We start from the raw sequence: 15,885 nt of genomic DNA, 5'->3' as shown, positions 1-15,885 counted from the left end.
AGGTATATCAGTGGTACAAAAAGACATAATATATATTTGGTACACTATACACCAGGCAGAGTTTGGACACACACATTTTTCTTTATTTTTACTATTTTTCATATTTTAGAGCAATAATAAAGACATCAAAACTATGAAATAACACAGTTGGAATTATGCAGTAACCAAAAAACTATCTTATTTTAGATTCTGTAAAGTAGCCGCCCTTTGTCTTGATGAAAAGGCAAAGGCTTTGGAAAGAAATTCATTCATAGGCATCAACTTCACTATTTATATTTGTCTAAAAAACTAATTCCAAGCATTTTAAGCATAAGCCTTTAGATCAAAATGGCTTTAAGAGAATGAAAAACATTCAGTCAGGTGTGTAGTTCTTATTATCCTATTCTAAGTTTACCAACACTAAACTCATTCAGTCAGGTATTTAGAGCATGCTGTTCTCAAAAAAGTGGTCATACTTGAAGCATTTTGTCCCCAACTGTGTATTTGTGGTATAAAGTTTTAGGTTTCCAGTCCTTTAGCTCTAGTGAATTGGGCTGTCAGCAGTAGTATACTGTGTGTTTCTATATATCAGTGATCTGTTGGCACCTTGTGACTGTGCCCTAGAGGCTGCGCTGCTCTGGTGGCGGTCTTTGCTGCTTCTAATGAAAGCTTCTTGGCTGACACTTACAGCAACTCTTACAGCAACTTTGTGTTTCTGTAGACAGGCTGGAGCATTTCTCTGTGCTGAATAATGTGTTTGGGCCAGAAAAACATTGTGGCGCAAGCTTTAAAAACACAATCAGACCACACACACACACACACACACACTGGAAACAGCAAGCAAAAACGAAATGATGCTTCAAGAGAAAAGATAGAGAAAATATCTGGGGAAGCGTTGCCATTAATCTCTCCGGAGGCTCTTTATTTTATCTTTCTAAAGCATTTAGTGTTGATATTTCTCTCCTTTTCTTGGAATGCAGCAGTGGTCAGACTCCCAGAAACTGCACCTACCATTAGAAGTATATTTCCCCTCACTTCTTGCTTAATACAGCACAACAATTTTTTCTATTTATATTGAAGTACATTCCAATTATGTGTCTGGACTCCATTGTCGACTTGATGCTGAGCATACTGTTCTCCCGGTTGGTTTCTTAAGTGGGAGGTTTTTTCACAAGCCTAGCATGAATTCATAGCCCAATGGCACTTTACCTCCACTTGAAACTGATGTGCTACATGATTACTAACACTCCCCTTTTATCAGAACTGTCTTTCTATAGGTCTGCACAATTAATAGTGAATTATTGACTCATAGAATATTGGCGTATTGGCAAAATTGAGACATTTGAAGATTTCAGGATGCTGATATAGGCTAAAATGTGAAGTGCAATAAAACAGTGTTCCTCTAGACTAATGATTATGATTATAAAATATAAGAAAATAATCAGGACTTTCATTTTAACCATATTTGCATGGCCCTAACATTGGAAGATTTGCCGAGCTGAAACACACTTTAAGAGTCTGACTCTGCAGCCTCTGTGTGTGGGTGTGTGGGTGTGTGGGTGTGTGGGTGTGTGTGTGTGTGTGTGTGTGTGTGTGTGTGTGTGTGTGTGTGTGTGGTGCAGCAAGCAGTCAGTAGCAGTTTGTTCTCAGGTCATTCAGTCATAACCTATTGCCCCTCTGATATCTCCACAGTACTTTTTAAAGATTGTGAAGCATTATTGAAGGTCACAGGGTATCCATGGTATCCATAAAAATCAATAGATCCACAGATAAATCCATAAACTCCATAAAATATCCATAAAAATGAAAACTTAAAATAAAAAAAAAATTACAAAATCTTAAAATATCTGTATTAAAATGTCCCAGAGATATAGATATTAGAGAGGTCTAGAGAGGTCACCATGCATGACAGTTTTCTTTGAGCTGCATCATGTGTGCATTAATGCAGAACAGGGTTAGTGGTGCAATATGCAAAACATGTTATTTCATTGTATCTGCTTGAATAAACACAATTGGACTTCATGTCCCTGAACAGTTAATTTCCTGTTGTTTTTCTTATACTGCCCGTTTATAGTTTCAGAACTTTCATTAGCTATAATCAGGTGTAAATAGGCTGGTTTTGCCAGCAGTGTTACTATATTTTGGTTGCTTTATTTATTTTTCTTTCGTACATTCAATTCCAGGTAGTGTTAAAAAGGTCTTAAAAAGTCTTCGTTTTGGCTTTCTAAAACCTGCAGCTCCCCTGTGTCAATAAGAGTAGCCTTAGATGGTCCAGTGGCTTGAAACTGCTTTGGTAGCATGCAAGCCTCTAACCAGCACACCAATTTTTATACTACCTCATATTGCAGTTGTGTTCCTAGTTTCTGTTCCCCTTTTTCTAATCCTCTATTCAAAGAAAACAAAAAGAAAGAAGATCAGTAAGATAACTATTACAGTGTGTGACCATCACCCTTAAGAGGTGCTGATATTTTCTCAATGGCCAGTAGTGTGAATTGATAGTTTAGAGATGCATGCATAAACAGTGTGAGAGAGACTTTTGGGAATTGTTTTACTCTGCAAAAGAATCTATTCTATTTTCCCTTCTGTCTTTCACTTGTCGTGCGAGGCAGAGCCTACTATCATCAGTGGAACAAAAAACTGCTGTCAGTCCTCCTTTCGTGTGCCAGAAGTAAAAGACTCTCTTCTGGATTGCTCCAGTTTGGGTTGTGACAACAGCTTTTCTCCTTAGCGCTCACCACGTTAATGCATAAAGAAACCTCAGTCTTTGTCTTTGAAGTGCTTGTGGTCTTTACCTGAGGCTGGCAGTCAGACAGACACCCACGCCTGCCTCAGCACCGCATGCTGTATCTCAAGGGCGCGAGGTTTCTCCATCACCGAACACAGTGGAATTCCTCCACTGCCGCTGGTTTGCGTTTCCCAGAATTGTAATAGAGAGACAGCTGGGTACTTTCAGAATTTGGCCCTGCAATGTAGTGAGATGGAGTTACAACCATCAACTGCAGCACTGGGCTGTGATGCCGCTATTAGTCTCAACACCCTGTTGAACACAGAAGTGGTAGTGCTGATGGGGGAAAAGGCTTTGTGTTGAAACTGCCACCTGTGTCCTGTTGTGTCACTCCGTTTTTGAGCAATCACAGAAATGCACAATGCTTAAGGAAAATGGCTCAGTACATGGATGTTGAAACTGTGTTGTTGTGTTTTCAGGGTGAAGTCTTTACCGGGCCGGAGAAGTTGAGCTCTGTGCTCGAGTTCAACAGGGCCACTTCCTGATGATGACAGTAAACATGGGTAAGCAGCATGAGAAGACAGGGTCCTTGCACCATAGACATACACATGCATACTGACACGTGCATGCTTACTCGAAAGCACACACACCTCTCTCACTTCCTCTAGCAGGAACAGTGCTCAGGCACAGCTTACGAGTGAAAAAAATAACGCATGTACGAGAAAGGAAAAGTGTGAGAGCGCTGTTAACAGCTCTATCGTCTCCAGATGGCTCCTTTTGTACACACTTGTTGTTTTGGTCTTTTTTTGATACCTTTGTTTTTGCCCCCATTCTTTTGTAGTGACATACTGCAACTTGGTTTTGCACGTAGAAAGGCTCACAAATCTGCTTCCAACATTCAAAACATAAACACTGGGGTGATTACAATATAGATCTATTTATATTCACACATACCAGGCCTGTGAATGCACATATGCACTTACACATCTGTGCAAACCCATTCACCCACACACACCACACACACACACACACACACACACACACACACACACACACACAAATGCATATACACTTCTTTCATACAATACAGACCGTGATACCTTTCAAACAATAGACTGTTTCCCATGTTGCACTTGCACGTACACAGGACCTTAGGCATAGAGGAGCTGTCAGTCTCAACCTGTTGCTCTTGCACTGACCTCCGTAAACAGTGCTTAAAATATCGGATCAATATCTTTTGGCCATTGTTTCCATTCAAAGCCAAACACAATGTACCATGCATCATACCTACATCATGTTTATTGGCGAGTTCCTTCCAGTGTGATCTACAGGTAACAGGTGTCACGTGTCTCTTCACAGATGACGGTCTCCAAAATGGACCCGGACAGCATAGGAACTCACAAGGTGGGTCCTGTTCGTCCCTGATGAGTGAACAGTGTTGACTAACGCTAACCCTGCTGTACACACAAGGCCTTCTATAAGAGCGCATCACATTTGCATTACATTACAATCCAGTGGTAATCAAAGCAGGCAGAGAGAGAGACGAGGAATGCCTTCAGATATTGAATTGAAGAAATGTTTGCCGATATTCTCCAGTGGAAAGCCCTGCAGCATAGACCTTGTACAAACATTTATTGCGCAACTATCGTCACACCCACGATACCCTTGATTACATCAGCGCCATTCTTCCAAGTGAAAGATTAACTTCTGGGATTCTGGGGTAAACATTACACCCATTAGGTGCTAAATTAGCTGTAGCATAGTTTCACTGAATGGAATGGCAAGGTGTGTGTACTTTGGAACCTATGCTTTGCTTACACGCTCACTGATATGTGCATGTGTGTGTGTGTGTGTGTGTGTGTGTGTGAGTGTGTGTGTGTGTTGTGCGTCAGAGCCGTGGCGGTGAGCTCAGCCTGCTGCTGCAGTGAGGCCACGTTTGGCTCCAGCTGCTAATCCAGCCGGATGCCTTTGCCATGATGTGTCTCTCAGCACCAGGAAATCCCCTCAATGTCTTCATTCACGAGGCCTCTGAGCAAGGCAGCCTGCCTCACACACACACACACACTGCCTCACTGCTCACTACACACACTTTGTTAGCTAGCACTCTGCAGCACTGTAGCCTCTTAAAGCTGGTGCTACCCTTTAGACAGCACGAGCGCTTGTAGCTTCAGAAACTCTAACTTTAGCTCCCCACTGTTTTAGCTCTTGTGGTTTCTTGAGTATTAGTTCTAGCTACAGTATAATCACTCTCAGTCTCCATTAAATTCTCAGCGCATGTTAGCCGCTAACTTGAATGCTAGTTCCTGACCTCATCTCCTCCGCTGCCACTTTCGCAGCGGCAGCCGACGCCTGAGAAAAAGATGCAGAGTGATGATGCAATGCTCAGCAATCAGACTCCATTGTATACTGAAGCTAGCTCTGCTTAGCTTCCTGGAACTCCCCTTTTCTTATGCCAGTCACACTTGACCAAAGGCGCGAATCGGAGGAAATGAACCTCCGACATCTCGCGGAGGAATGCCCATACCAAAAAGAAGAAAAAAAATCAGCCATGCTATTTCATGTTGACATGAAGTTCCTGAGCTGAGTTTGGGTTTGGTTTGTAAGGCTGTTCCTTCACAGCTTGTGGCAGTGCTGTGTGGTTGGTGTGTTGGCTGGTCGGTTTCCACTGTGCTGGTGGTTTTAGCCTTGGCTGGCCTGGACCTGGCAGCAGCCGCGGCTCAGGCAGAGTGATGTAATACCTTCATTTACAGGCATACGTCACAGCCGGCTCAGTACACCACGCAGTTCTCACACACTCACTGCCCCCCCACCCATTCTTGCCTTTCTCTTCTTATACATGCAGCACATGCATCAGAAACACACACACACACACACACACACACACACACACACACACACACACACACACACCACAGGCCCCTGTTGTTTGTTTTGTATCCTTGACTGCAAGTGCACAGGGTCCAGGCGCTCTGAGCCTGTGGAGTCTGAAGACGTGGGAGTGAAGCAACCCTTGTCACCAGAGAGAGAGAGAGAGAGAGAGAGAGAGAGAGTGAGAGACAAAGATAATGAGTGATAAAGACAGAGACTGTTGTTTGTGATTGTTGTTGTTAGGTTTGATTATGAGATTCCTTCATTTCTTCGTCAGCTTTAGAATGACCCAGCACATTACGTTACTGTCATATTTTACTGTCGTCCCAATGAAGTTATCATTCCTCTCAATTAAAATCCTGTCTCTAAAAGAAAAAAAACATCTCTCTCTCACCATATACTGTACAGTACAATGTTGATTTCTATCAATATGCTCATCCCACAGTGAAAATCCTAGTTTAGAATCCTTGGTGTGGTCACACAGAGAGGCTGTGGAGAAAGCCACTCCTCCCCTCCCTCCATCTTTGACTGATTCAATCAAAAAGCCATTAATTTTCTGATGTGGAATAAAGCAGTTAGCTCAGCTCCCTGGTCAGAACAGAGACAGTGACTCAGTTCCTTCCTGTACGGAGTGGACAGGCCTGGTCAAGCAGTTAGTCATTCACCTCACTTGTAACCAGCGGGCTTTCACTGCCTGTCCCAAAGGGGAATTTCCAGTGTTTTCTCCTTCTGGGCTTTAATAAACCTGCCGGTGTGAGCGGCTGTATCAAATCCGTAACCGCTGTGCGATAAGGAATGCTGTGCGGTTTTACCTAGGCAGATATGCTTTCACTGCCTGTGTGGTTGTTTACATTACTGTGATTTCATCCTCGTCTTTATCATTCCTTCTGTCTTATCTGTTAAGCGCTGCGAGGGAGAAAGAATAGAGGAACTCAGAAGGGCCCCATACCTGTTTGCCTGTCTTTCCATTACCTCTCCGCACAGTCAAAGAACCCACACAAGTGGTAATAAACCTAGATACCACAGAGAGGAATGTGCTGATGAGGCATAACCATAGTGAGGCATTGTATTTGATAGAATTATACTTGATTCTCATTCAGTATTGGATTGGTACTAAGACACAATAAACCATCAAATCTGTAAACAGATTTCTGCTATTAGAGTCATTAATTTCAAGAACATCCATTATTTCTCTCTCTCTCTCTTTCTCTCCTGTTTTCTCTCTCCTGTTGTCAGCGTGGGCTGAGACTTCATGGGCTGAGATTTGGAGGGTGTGGCTGGACTTGTGTTATCGCTCTCCCTCGCTCAGCTGCCCTCTCTTAAATGGAGGGAGTGTGCCGGTCCGTGGAGAAGGAGGGTGCCACTCCTCACTTCACTCCTGCTGCTACAGTGAGATTGTCAAACAAGTCACTGTGCTCCTAAGGCTGTCATTCACCTGTTTATTCAGTCAATGGCTGCCATTGATAAGGTTGGCTGCTGTTGTGGTTAGGCTTCAGTGTGTGTTAGGTTGCTATCTGTGCCAGAGGTGAAAGTCTGTGGTTGCCAAGAGAGCTGTGATGAATAAGTCTCCATAGCAAAGCAGAGCACAAGTAGTTTCGGGTTAGAAGGTTGATAAGGGTTAAACCGTGGCAGAGAAACTGCCAGCTCATGCTGGATTTAAAGGAAAAAATCACCCAAAAACACTAACACAAAAACAGCTATTGTCGATGTACCTTGCATTCATGGGTCCATTTTTTCTTTGGTGGTGTATTTTTCTTATTCCTGCGGATAACTGGCCAAATATAGACAACATGACATCTCATAGCAGCTACAATGGAGTTTGATAGCAGGACATTTTTCAGCTATCTAAAACAGCAACAGTAAATGTGAGGTTGTGGTGTCAGTCCCTCAGAATCAATGTCAATCAACGTTCAACAATCATACAGGGAGAAATCCATCATAGAAGAGGAAGAGATACCAATTTCTCCACCAAGAGTAGCCCCAGTAGACCACAACGCAATGCAGCCACAAGACATGGTGTGTTTGTGTAAGCGGAACAACTCTCACTTTTTCTTGACTCGAAAAAACTCTCCACTATTGCTGTTGCTGTCTCCACCTGCACCTATAACCCACAGCTGAATGCAACAAGTTCAGGCCTGTTCTCTGGGGGTCATCGAAAGGCATTCTGGGAAATCACTAACTGAACTAGAAGTAGATGAGGCAGGTTCACATCACAAATTGATGCCATATAACAGCATCTGAGGGTGGAATTTTCCTTTAATTGGGAATGTCATTAGGTACAGGCGTGGTCTGTGTGTGTATATGTATGTGTGTGTGTGTGTAAACGAGTGCTACCTGCTGAGTGTGTGTGGGCACCATGAACCCTGGGTGAACCCAACTGACTGGCCTACTGTCGGTGAACAGCTGGCTATGAGAGCCATACAGTGGGAACAAGATCAAATGGCATCTCAGACCCCATCTGCTCCCGCTGCTACTAACACACACACACACACACACATGCACATGCACACACGTTCACAATACGGTACCCTCTCTTGCTATGTGAATGACATTCCCAGTGGTCTTTCACAGACAGAGATCCCTTCTACTCTAAAGAATGCGGTCTTTCCTGCAGGTGCTGTTTGTGTAGCACAGCGCACACCTGGCCTGCTCCCTGGTGAACAGAGTGTTAATGAAGGCACCCAGGGCTCCTGCCTGAGCTGAGGTCAACGACCTCTTCTTTATATTGTAATCACCGCACTCAGATAATTGGTTCTATTAAAGTCTCTTGATATGGTAATGCGTGACATCCTCATCTGCATGATTGCCCCTCTTACACGTGAGTGTGTGTGTGTGTTTGTGCTAGAGAGTGTGAAGAGAGTGAGTGAGAGAAATGGAGAACTGTCTAGTTGCTAAGCTTCACTCTTGCATTCGCCGGTTTGCTGAATGAATTGTAAAGGCTTAATGATTACTTTAAAGTCTGACTTTCTTTTTTTTTTCCCATGGAGAAAATTATGCATTTTAAACGCACATGACTGGCTCGTGTTTAGCCGCCGATTTCCCCATCAAAGTCAGTAGGCTCTGCTCACACTTAGTCACAAAGGCTACATCCCAGCCGTGCTAACTTTGATTCAGAATCTGTCTGAGTTTGGCAAAGGAAAAGAAAAGATCAATCCTTGTCTGATTCTGGAAGAGCAAATTTCGACTGAAGAGCTGTGTTGTCGGAATCTCTCTGTTGATATAAAGTTAAATAGTTTCTACCATTCCCTTTGAAGCGCTTAATGACCGAGCTGCAGGCTGCATGCTTGTACACACATTGCCCCCTGCGACACACACACTCATAGACACATGTTTTGCATTATTAAACACCCTCGATCTTTCATAGCTTTTGTATGCAGCGTACAGTATTGAGGGCTGTCAGCATTGCAAGGTTTAACCACAGCGTCAGAATTCCTCGTCGTATACATCCCACAGGAATGGAGGTCGATATCAGGGAAGACAAAAAATCGCCTCATACTGGTGTCCCCTAGCTAGGCTCTGCAGCGGGGGAAGAGTAATATATTATCAATATTTTTATCTCCTTTTTTTGATGGAGATGAAAGAGTTATGATGGTGATTATGTCAGAGAGAAACCGCTGGATTATTTCCATAGTGGAAACTCCAGATAGCATCAGAACGGGAAGTAGCCAGCCAGGTTTCACATCATTGCCCACTTGAGCTAAAACACCGCTGCCAACGCAAACCGCAAAGGCCACATGTCTGACTAACAAACTGGACTTTTCTGGATGTTTTTCTCAAATGGGCCATCTTCAGTCGTCCTGACACTCTTCATGCCTGTGGATAGTCACATCGGTAGTTGTCACTATGTAAAGTTATTTCATAAAACTCTTGGTCATCACACAATTCAAAGTTTCCTGTTTGATTCATGCAAAACAACTTAATCAGATGTGACACATGTAACACTTGTGTTTGTCTGTCCTCCTTTCCCCAGATGACGAGGAGGCTCTTAACTCCATCATGAAGGACCTGGCAGCTCTGGGCCGCTGCTACACCCAGCACAACAGCCACAAGCCCAAGCACAGAACCTTGCTCTACAAACAGGTACGCAGCACACATGCCAGAGGTGTCTCAGGTCTTGAGGCACAAGTCTCAAGTCAAGTTGCAAGTATAAACGTAGATTACCATGTCAAGTCAAGTCATAACAAATCAATAGTCCAGTCCAATAGTCCAATTTAATATTGTAAAGAAAACAAAATATCTAGGACTTTTCAATGCAATATGGTTTTAATAGGATAAAAACTTGGTAAGAGCATCATCAGTTACAACTTCAATAAATTCAATCACTCCATACAAATTCAGAAAACAGAATTTAATTTCAGTCATCTGGTGGAACAAATCTCCTAACTTTCAATCTAAATCATTTACACAAACATAAGAACCCCCTGTCAGTCAAGTCCCAAGTCACCAAAACCCAAGTCAAGTCAAGACACAAGTCTTCTCTTCATGCATCAAGTCAAGTCTCAAGCAGTTCAAATTGTGACTCGAGTCTGACCCAAGTTCAAGTCATGTCACTTGAGTCCCCACCTCTGACACATGCTAGTCCACTACAGTTTGTTAATCACACGCACTAGAGGCTTCACAGTGTTCACGATATTGCAGCCTCTGCTTGAATCTATAATCTTTATCACATACAATACCTCAGCCTCACTTCCCTTTTGCCTCTCTGCTGTCCTGACAGCTGCTGGCTGACAATGACAGATGAAGGTTAGGTTGTACTGCCGTTTTGAAGAAGATACAACTGAGAGCGGCTTTATAAATTTGAGGCCACATCTAGCTCAAAAACATCTTACAGAAGCTAATGTGAGGGTGTGCTTCATTCACTAGCATGCATGGGTGTGGAAACACAAACGCCGCTCGAGAAAGCAGAGCTGACACTTTGATAAATTGGTGGTTTGTATGTACAGTAGTTACCCAAGTTGCTTGCTGCTGGCACACACACACACACACACACACACACACACACACACACACACACAAAGCAAATAGCAGCCTTTGGTCTAGCATGGCAAAAGCCCTGATCACTGACCCGGTTATGCTAACAATGTAAAATCTGGTCTAAATTATGAAGGAGACGTAGTCTGTCAATTTGATCACATATTTTGAGGACACCTACGTTTATAAAATTATTACTAGCATGAAGGTAAAGAGCATTATGGATTACTGCTTAAATTATGAGTCATCTTAGGTCCTTTGCCTATAATATACAGTATATGTAGCATATATGTAGCATATATATGTAGCAAACACATGTATGTGTTTTTGTGGATGGACGCATCTGCAGTTTTGAAACCTTGACCGATGAATTTCAGGCAGCAATTTTTTCCCAAAGATTTATTGGATTATAATGGATTTTTTACACTGTAAACCTCTGTGTATACAGGATTTAATTCTTCTCAATCACCTTGTGGCTCCTTTAGAAGTCGTTTCCTTGTGCATTTGTTCCCTCATGTCTGTGGAATGATAATTGCCAAATCCTCTTAAAGCAACAATGTTTATGATGAGACATAAACAAGCAGGGGAGAGCGAAGAGAGTTTCCGCTCAGAGTGGTGCCGTCCTCTCTCACGGGGTAAACCCCTAGTTTTTACCAACAGCCCTTATTGACATTAGTGTTAGTCTATCACCATGACCTCATGCAGACATGCAGGCTCCTCTGGATTCCTGACACCTTCGGCAATGACTGTATAAATAGAAATCTTTGACTCTCTCATGCTGTCAGGTTGTCAGAGTCAGGTTGCAGGATCATGTTGTCTTTGCTTTGGAAAGCCAACTACAAGAGGCTCTAAGAAATACATGAGACAATAAAGAGATTGAATATAGCACCTTTATTGTCACAGAGTGCACAACTATATCATTAATAATGCTATTGTGACATTTATATTACTTATACAGCTTATCATTTCAATTTATTCAGCAATCCAAATCCCATGAAACAGTTGAACTTTCCACTGCCATAACTCTTTTCTGTTGTTATTTTTCCTCTCAACAGGATTTAAGAGTCAAGCTGGAGCATGAGAGAGAGAAACGGTATGTTGGAACCTTCTTATTGTTTTTTCTGCTCCTCTTTCCAAGCCTTGACTCCTCAGTTCGGATCTTTTCTGTTATGTTTTGCCATGCTTGGGATTTTGTGTCTAGGGGAAATCACAGTAACATGCCAGAGTGCCATAAAGAGAGGGAAAATTCCTGCTTTGACATTTAGCCGAGGCCTTGTGTTTCAGACTCAGATGGGCTGTTAGAGAGGGGGAAAGAGAGCGAGCCAATGAGAGAATGAGCGAAGAGAGAGAGAGTGCGCCAAGTGTTTCAGATCCGTTTCAACTCTCCCAGGCACGCCCCATATTAATGCTCCATGTATCTGCTCTCTTGCTCTTGCTCTATCCTTCACATCCTGACCCAACACAGTCTGTCCTCTGTCCCACAACCAGCTTCAGCCACAGTTACTCAAGAGGCAGAGCATGCACATAGTTACAGTAACTCTGTCTGGAGTCAGTCTTACGAGCCTTTTTTCACCAAGGTGCCTTACAATCTGTTTACCACGTCGGAGCACTTTGAAGCTGAAGAGCCCCGTATAAATAACAAGAACAGAGCGTTTGAACGGGAGAGACTTTATTTGGTGGTGCACTTCAGTGTGTCTGCACTGGGATTGCAGCATCATCCTTCCATGTATGGCTGCTGTGTGTGACGGAGTCTCTCAGGTCCTTGTCAGGCTTTTAGCAAAGCATCCTGGGAGAGGTCCAAGTTCACAGACAGACTTTGTCCCCATGAGTCCCTCATTGGAAAACACACAGAGAGGCACTGACTGAACTGCAAACAACTTCTCCTTGGGAGAAAATGACAAACACAGAGCGTTCCCTACAGTGGAAAACATCAGAGCGAAACTGACCAGAACTCACTAGAATAATCGCCTTGATTCATCAGAATATAGAACAGAGAAGAGGCATTGGTTTGGTTGAGTGAAGCTGTGATTAGAAAGCCACAGGCTCATCGGAGTGAGAAAGAGAAGAGAAACGACATGCTTCTCCTGCAGAATACGGTTTCACACTGGGCTTCTCCTCTGTTTCACAGCCCTAATTGGCTACTGCTGAGGAGGAGACGAGTTTTTCATGTTCCTGTCTCTCTCCGTTCCTGCCTCCCTCTGTTTTGCGGTCTCAGGATCTCTCTCTTTCTCTCCCTTCCCACTATGAGCTCGCCTCACACTGCACTGCTCTCTTGGAACAGACAGACAAGAGCTCGTTCTGGAAGATGCCATTCACAAATCTCAAAGGCAACCCTTTTTTTTTATTTTTTTTTTACTTTTTTCATTCCCTGTGTCTCTTCACACTCTCTTTCCTTTCTCTTCTCTTGTCATTTTGTTAGCTAGCTGTCTCCACGTTATGAGAGGTGGTTAAGTGCGTGTCCAAGCTCTGACCACTTTCACTTTGGTTTAGACCTTGTTTTGGAAATCAACAGGATATCCTCAGTTTGTTACCACATGGGGAAAAATAATAACGTTGTGTTGTAGCATTTGCATTACTTTCACATGTTGCTATATCAAAGCTATTGCCATTTTCCCACATAAATAATCCAGAATACACCACCAGTATGCATTACATTTTATCTTTGAGCAAACTCCACAGCACATAAGGTGATAGGAGTCCCTGAGTCAGGATAGCCGTCTTGTCTGTCCACAGCAGAGTCCACAGTGGAATCTAATTGGATGGGCTCTCTTTTCATTGGCAAGCGTTGAAGGTTTGGGGCAGGAAATAGGAGCTGTGTCTCTCTCTTCCCCTGGCCCTGCCTCAGGGTCTCCTGCCAGAGAGTGAAGGAAGAGGGCCAGAGACCCTTTTCTGTGTGTATATGAGTGTGATTGTGTTTGTGTGTATGTGAGAGAGAGAGAGAGAGAATGTGTGGGCATGTGTGAAAGCCTGCTTTTACACTGTGTCTTTTTGTGGTGTGTGTGTGTGTACAGTGTCTGAGTGTGTGTCCGCATGCTTGTGCAGAGGAAGGAAAGCCATATCATTTGGAGCAGCATCCTCATGCCCCCCTCCCCCTCCCTCCATCCCCCCTCCACGTCCCTCTAGCTCCCTCCAGTCCTTTTATCAGACACATCATCGCTGCGTATAAACAGAGACGGAGAGCATTTAGCCGTGCTGCTGCTCGCCCTCTGATCTCCAGGCCTCCCCCTTCCCAGAATCCTCTCCTCAAACGGGGGAACCAATGAGCAGTCATTAAGATAGGGAGAGTCTTGGCCTCTGATGAGGAAACATCGGGATAAAAACAAGCCCTTTTATCGGGATACTATGAAGAGATAGCAGGCCACCGATTCTTCAAAAGCAGACAGTGAGAGCGGATGGTAGGAGAGGGAGATGCTGGATAAATGGGAAAGAGTGCAGAAGAATTAATGGCAAGGGCCCCAGTCTCTGTCTTTCTCTCTCTCTCTCTCTCAGGCTGTCTCTTTCATTTTCTCTCTCTCGGTCTGTAAATATCGCTGTCTGACTCTCTGTATCTTTCATTCTGTCACTCTTTAAAAGAGGAGGGAAAGACACACTTCCTGCTGCTTTTGCTGCTGTTCCAGATTTTCCCCCTTTCCTCTCAGGAAGTTTCCCATCTGCCTTTGTGCTGGCTTAGTTGAGAGGCCCAGTAGTGTTGAAACAGTGGCCTGATGCCCACGCTGATTGGGAAGCACACTCATGCATGTGCAGTTTTACACACACACACACACACACACACACACTACAGACACTCACTGATAAGCCTCAACCCAGACAGACAGAAAAAGCATGCACACTCGCTTATACACGTACACATACATAGATAAGCACCGACATACACATACATCAGAGAGGTTGCTCTGGTGCCTCCTTTTCCTTGTGTTGATTAATGCCCCTTTGCCATCTTGGTGGCTTGACTCGCTCCTCTCCTCGACCCAGCTGACCTGTCCCTTTATCACCCCCGTTGCCATAGAAACGCTCTCAGCAATGGACTAGAAGGAGATGCCCACTGTACATGCTCATCCAAACATTGTTAAAATACACAGACATGTTCTCCGTCTGTCAGATCATCTGTCACATCATCTGTCACAAAAACCAATATAGCCACAACTCTTTCCCAAGTATAAGAAATAGTTGAATTCACCACATCTATTATTGCCCTTCTCTGCTTTCAGGAAGTAAATTATAAGCAGGAATGGCTGCCAGTCAGCCAGTCACTTTCCTGAAATCTCACTTCAAACTGAGAGCTGAACGTCAGCCGTCCGTCACAAGGCGCTGCTCATAAATGTTGCAGCTAGGTATTAGCTCCATTCTCCCTGGCCCCCTGATCTCTGACCCCTGACCCCTGACCTGCTGGTGTTCTCTGCTTCCCAGAATCATCCCGTTCCAGAGGCCGCTGAAGATCAAGGAGCTGCTGCAGAAAGTGACGGAGGCCTTTGGCCAGCAGATGGACATGTTCTATACGGACAAGGAGGTACAAGAACAACTAGGGGGCGTGCAGTTTGAAGGGCGATGTGATGGAAAACAACAAAGTAACTGATAATTTGCCCAGGTTCACGAGGCATTTGCTACAGAATTTTGCTGATCAGCCTACCAGTAAATGGCCTGCCATGATAGTAAAGTTTGATTTGGTCAATTTATTTCATTGCACTGAATTCACTTACTATGATCAAAAAACTTGATGTTCACTACCATATATCAGAGCAGGTTATGTATATTTACTCAAATATCAGTTCAAAGTAAGCATTTTGTGTTTTTTCTTTTCATTCAAAGACAGATATTTAAAGAATACATTTTCTATGTGTGTAAAACAATTTGAAAAATTGAAACGTACTGCTTTAGATTATTATTATTAGATTATTATTATTAGATTGGAATCAGAATGACATTGGTCAAAAATCTGTTATTATCAGTTCAAAATATCCCAAAAGGAGCATATCTAGGTCATATATCGGCTGATGTATTTGCATGCTGTTATTATGGACCGATGTGGAACATGGAGTCATGTATGTTTTCTTGTCCTGCCAGTTGCTGCTGCCTCTGAAGACCCAGGAGGACCTGGATCGGGCGGTGCTGACGTTGGGCTGCAGCACAGGAGTCAACGGGCTGCTCAGGATCCTGCTCAAAACCCCCAAGAACAACCATGTGAGTCCCAGACATGTGGCTTCACCAGACACAGAGTGAAGCCAGTTCTACAAGACCTGAAACTGATGATTGCAAAGACTCAAAACACTGCGGTTTGATGAGGATGACCAATATACTGTAGATGGTCTTCCCAAATTTAGGACCATAAAATGTTCTGGAATGTC

The 15,885-nt window shown here is 43.6% G+C and overlaps 1 protein-coding gene across 1 annotated transcript in view; it reads left to right on the top strand.

The window, feature by feature from the left end:
* map3k22 (mitogen-activated protein kinase kinase kinase 22) overlaps positions 1–15,885 on the top strand; it is a 35,742-nt gene that overhangs the window by 5,996 nt on the left and 13,861 nt on the right. The window contains exons 2-7 of the mRNA XM_071527578.1: positions 3,184–3,267; positions 4,064–4,108; positions 9,543–9,652; positions 11,599–11,636; positions 14,951–15,050; positions 15,605–15,721. Coding sequence (XP_071383679.1) covers positions 3,249–3,267; positions 4,064–4,108; positions 9,543–9,652; positions 11,599–11,636; positions 14,951–15,050; positions 15,605–15,721 — 429 coding nt within the window. The 5' untranslated portion in view covers positions 3,184–3,248. The remainder of the gene's footprint in view (positions 1–3,183; positions 3,268–4,063; positions 4,109–9,542; positions 9,653–11,598; positions 11,637–14,950; positions 15,051–15,604; positions 15,722–15,885) is intronic.

This window comes from Centroberyx affinis, unplaced genomic scaffold (genome assembly GCF_046629955.1).
Source record: "Centroberyx affinis isolate AG114_WGS23_722 - 3 ecotype Tasmania unplaced genomic scaffold, CSIRO-AGI_Caff_v1 ptg001546l_1, whole genome shotgun sequence".
Taxonomy (NCBI): Eukaryota; Metazoa; Chordata; class Actinopteri; order Beryciformes; family Berycidae; genus Centroberyx; species Centroberyx affinis.
Note: the sequence above shows the minus strand (reverse complement) of the source record. Positions and strands in the feature narration are given on the sequence as shown.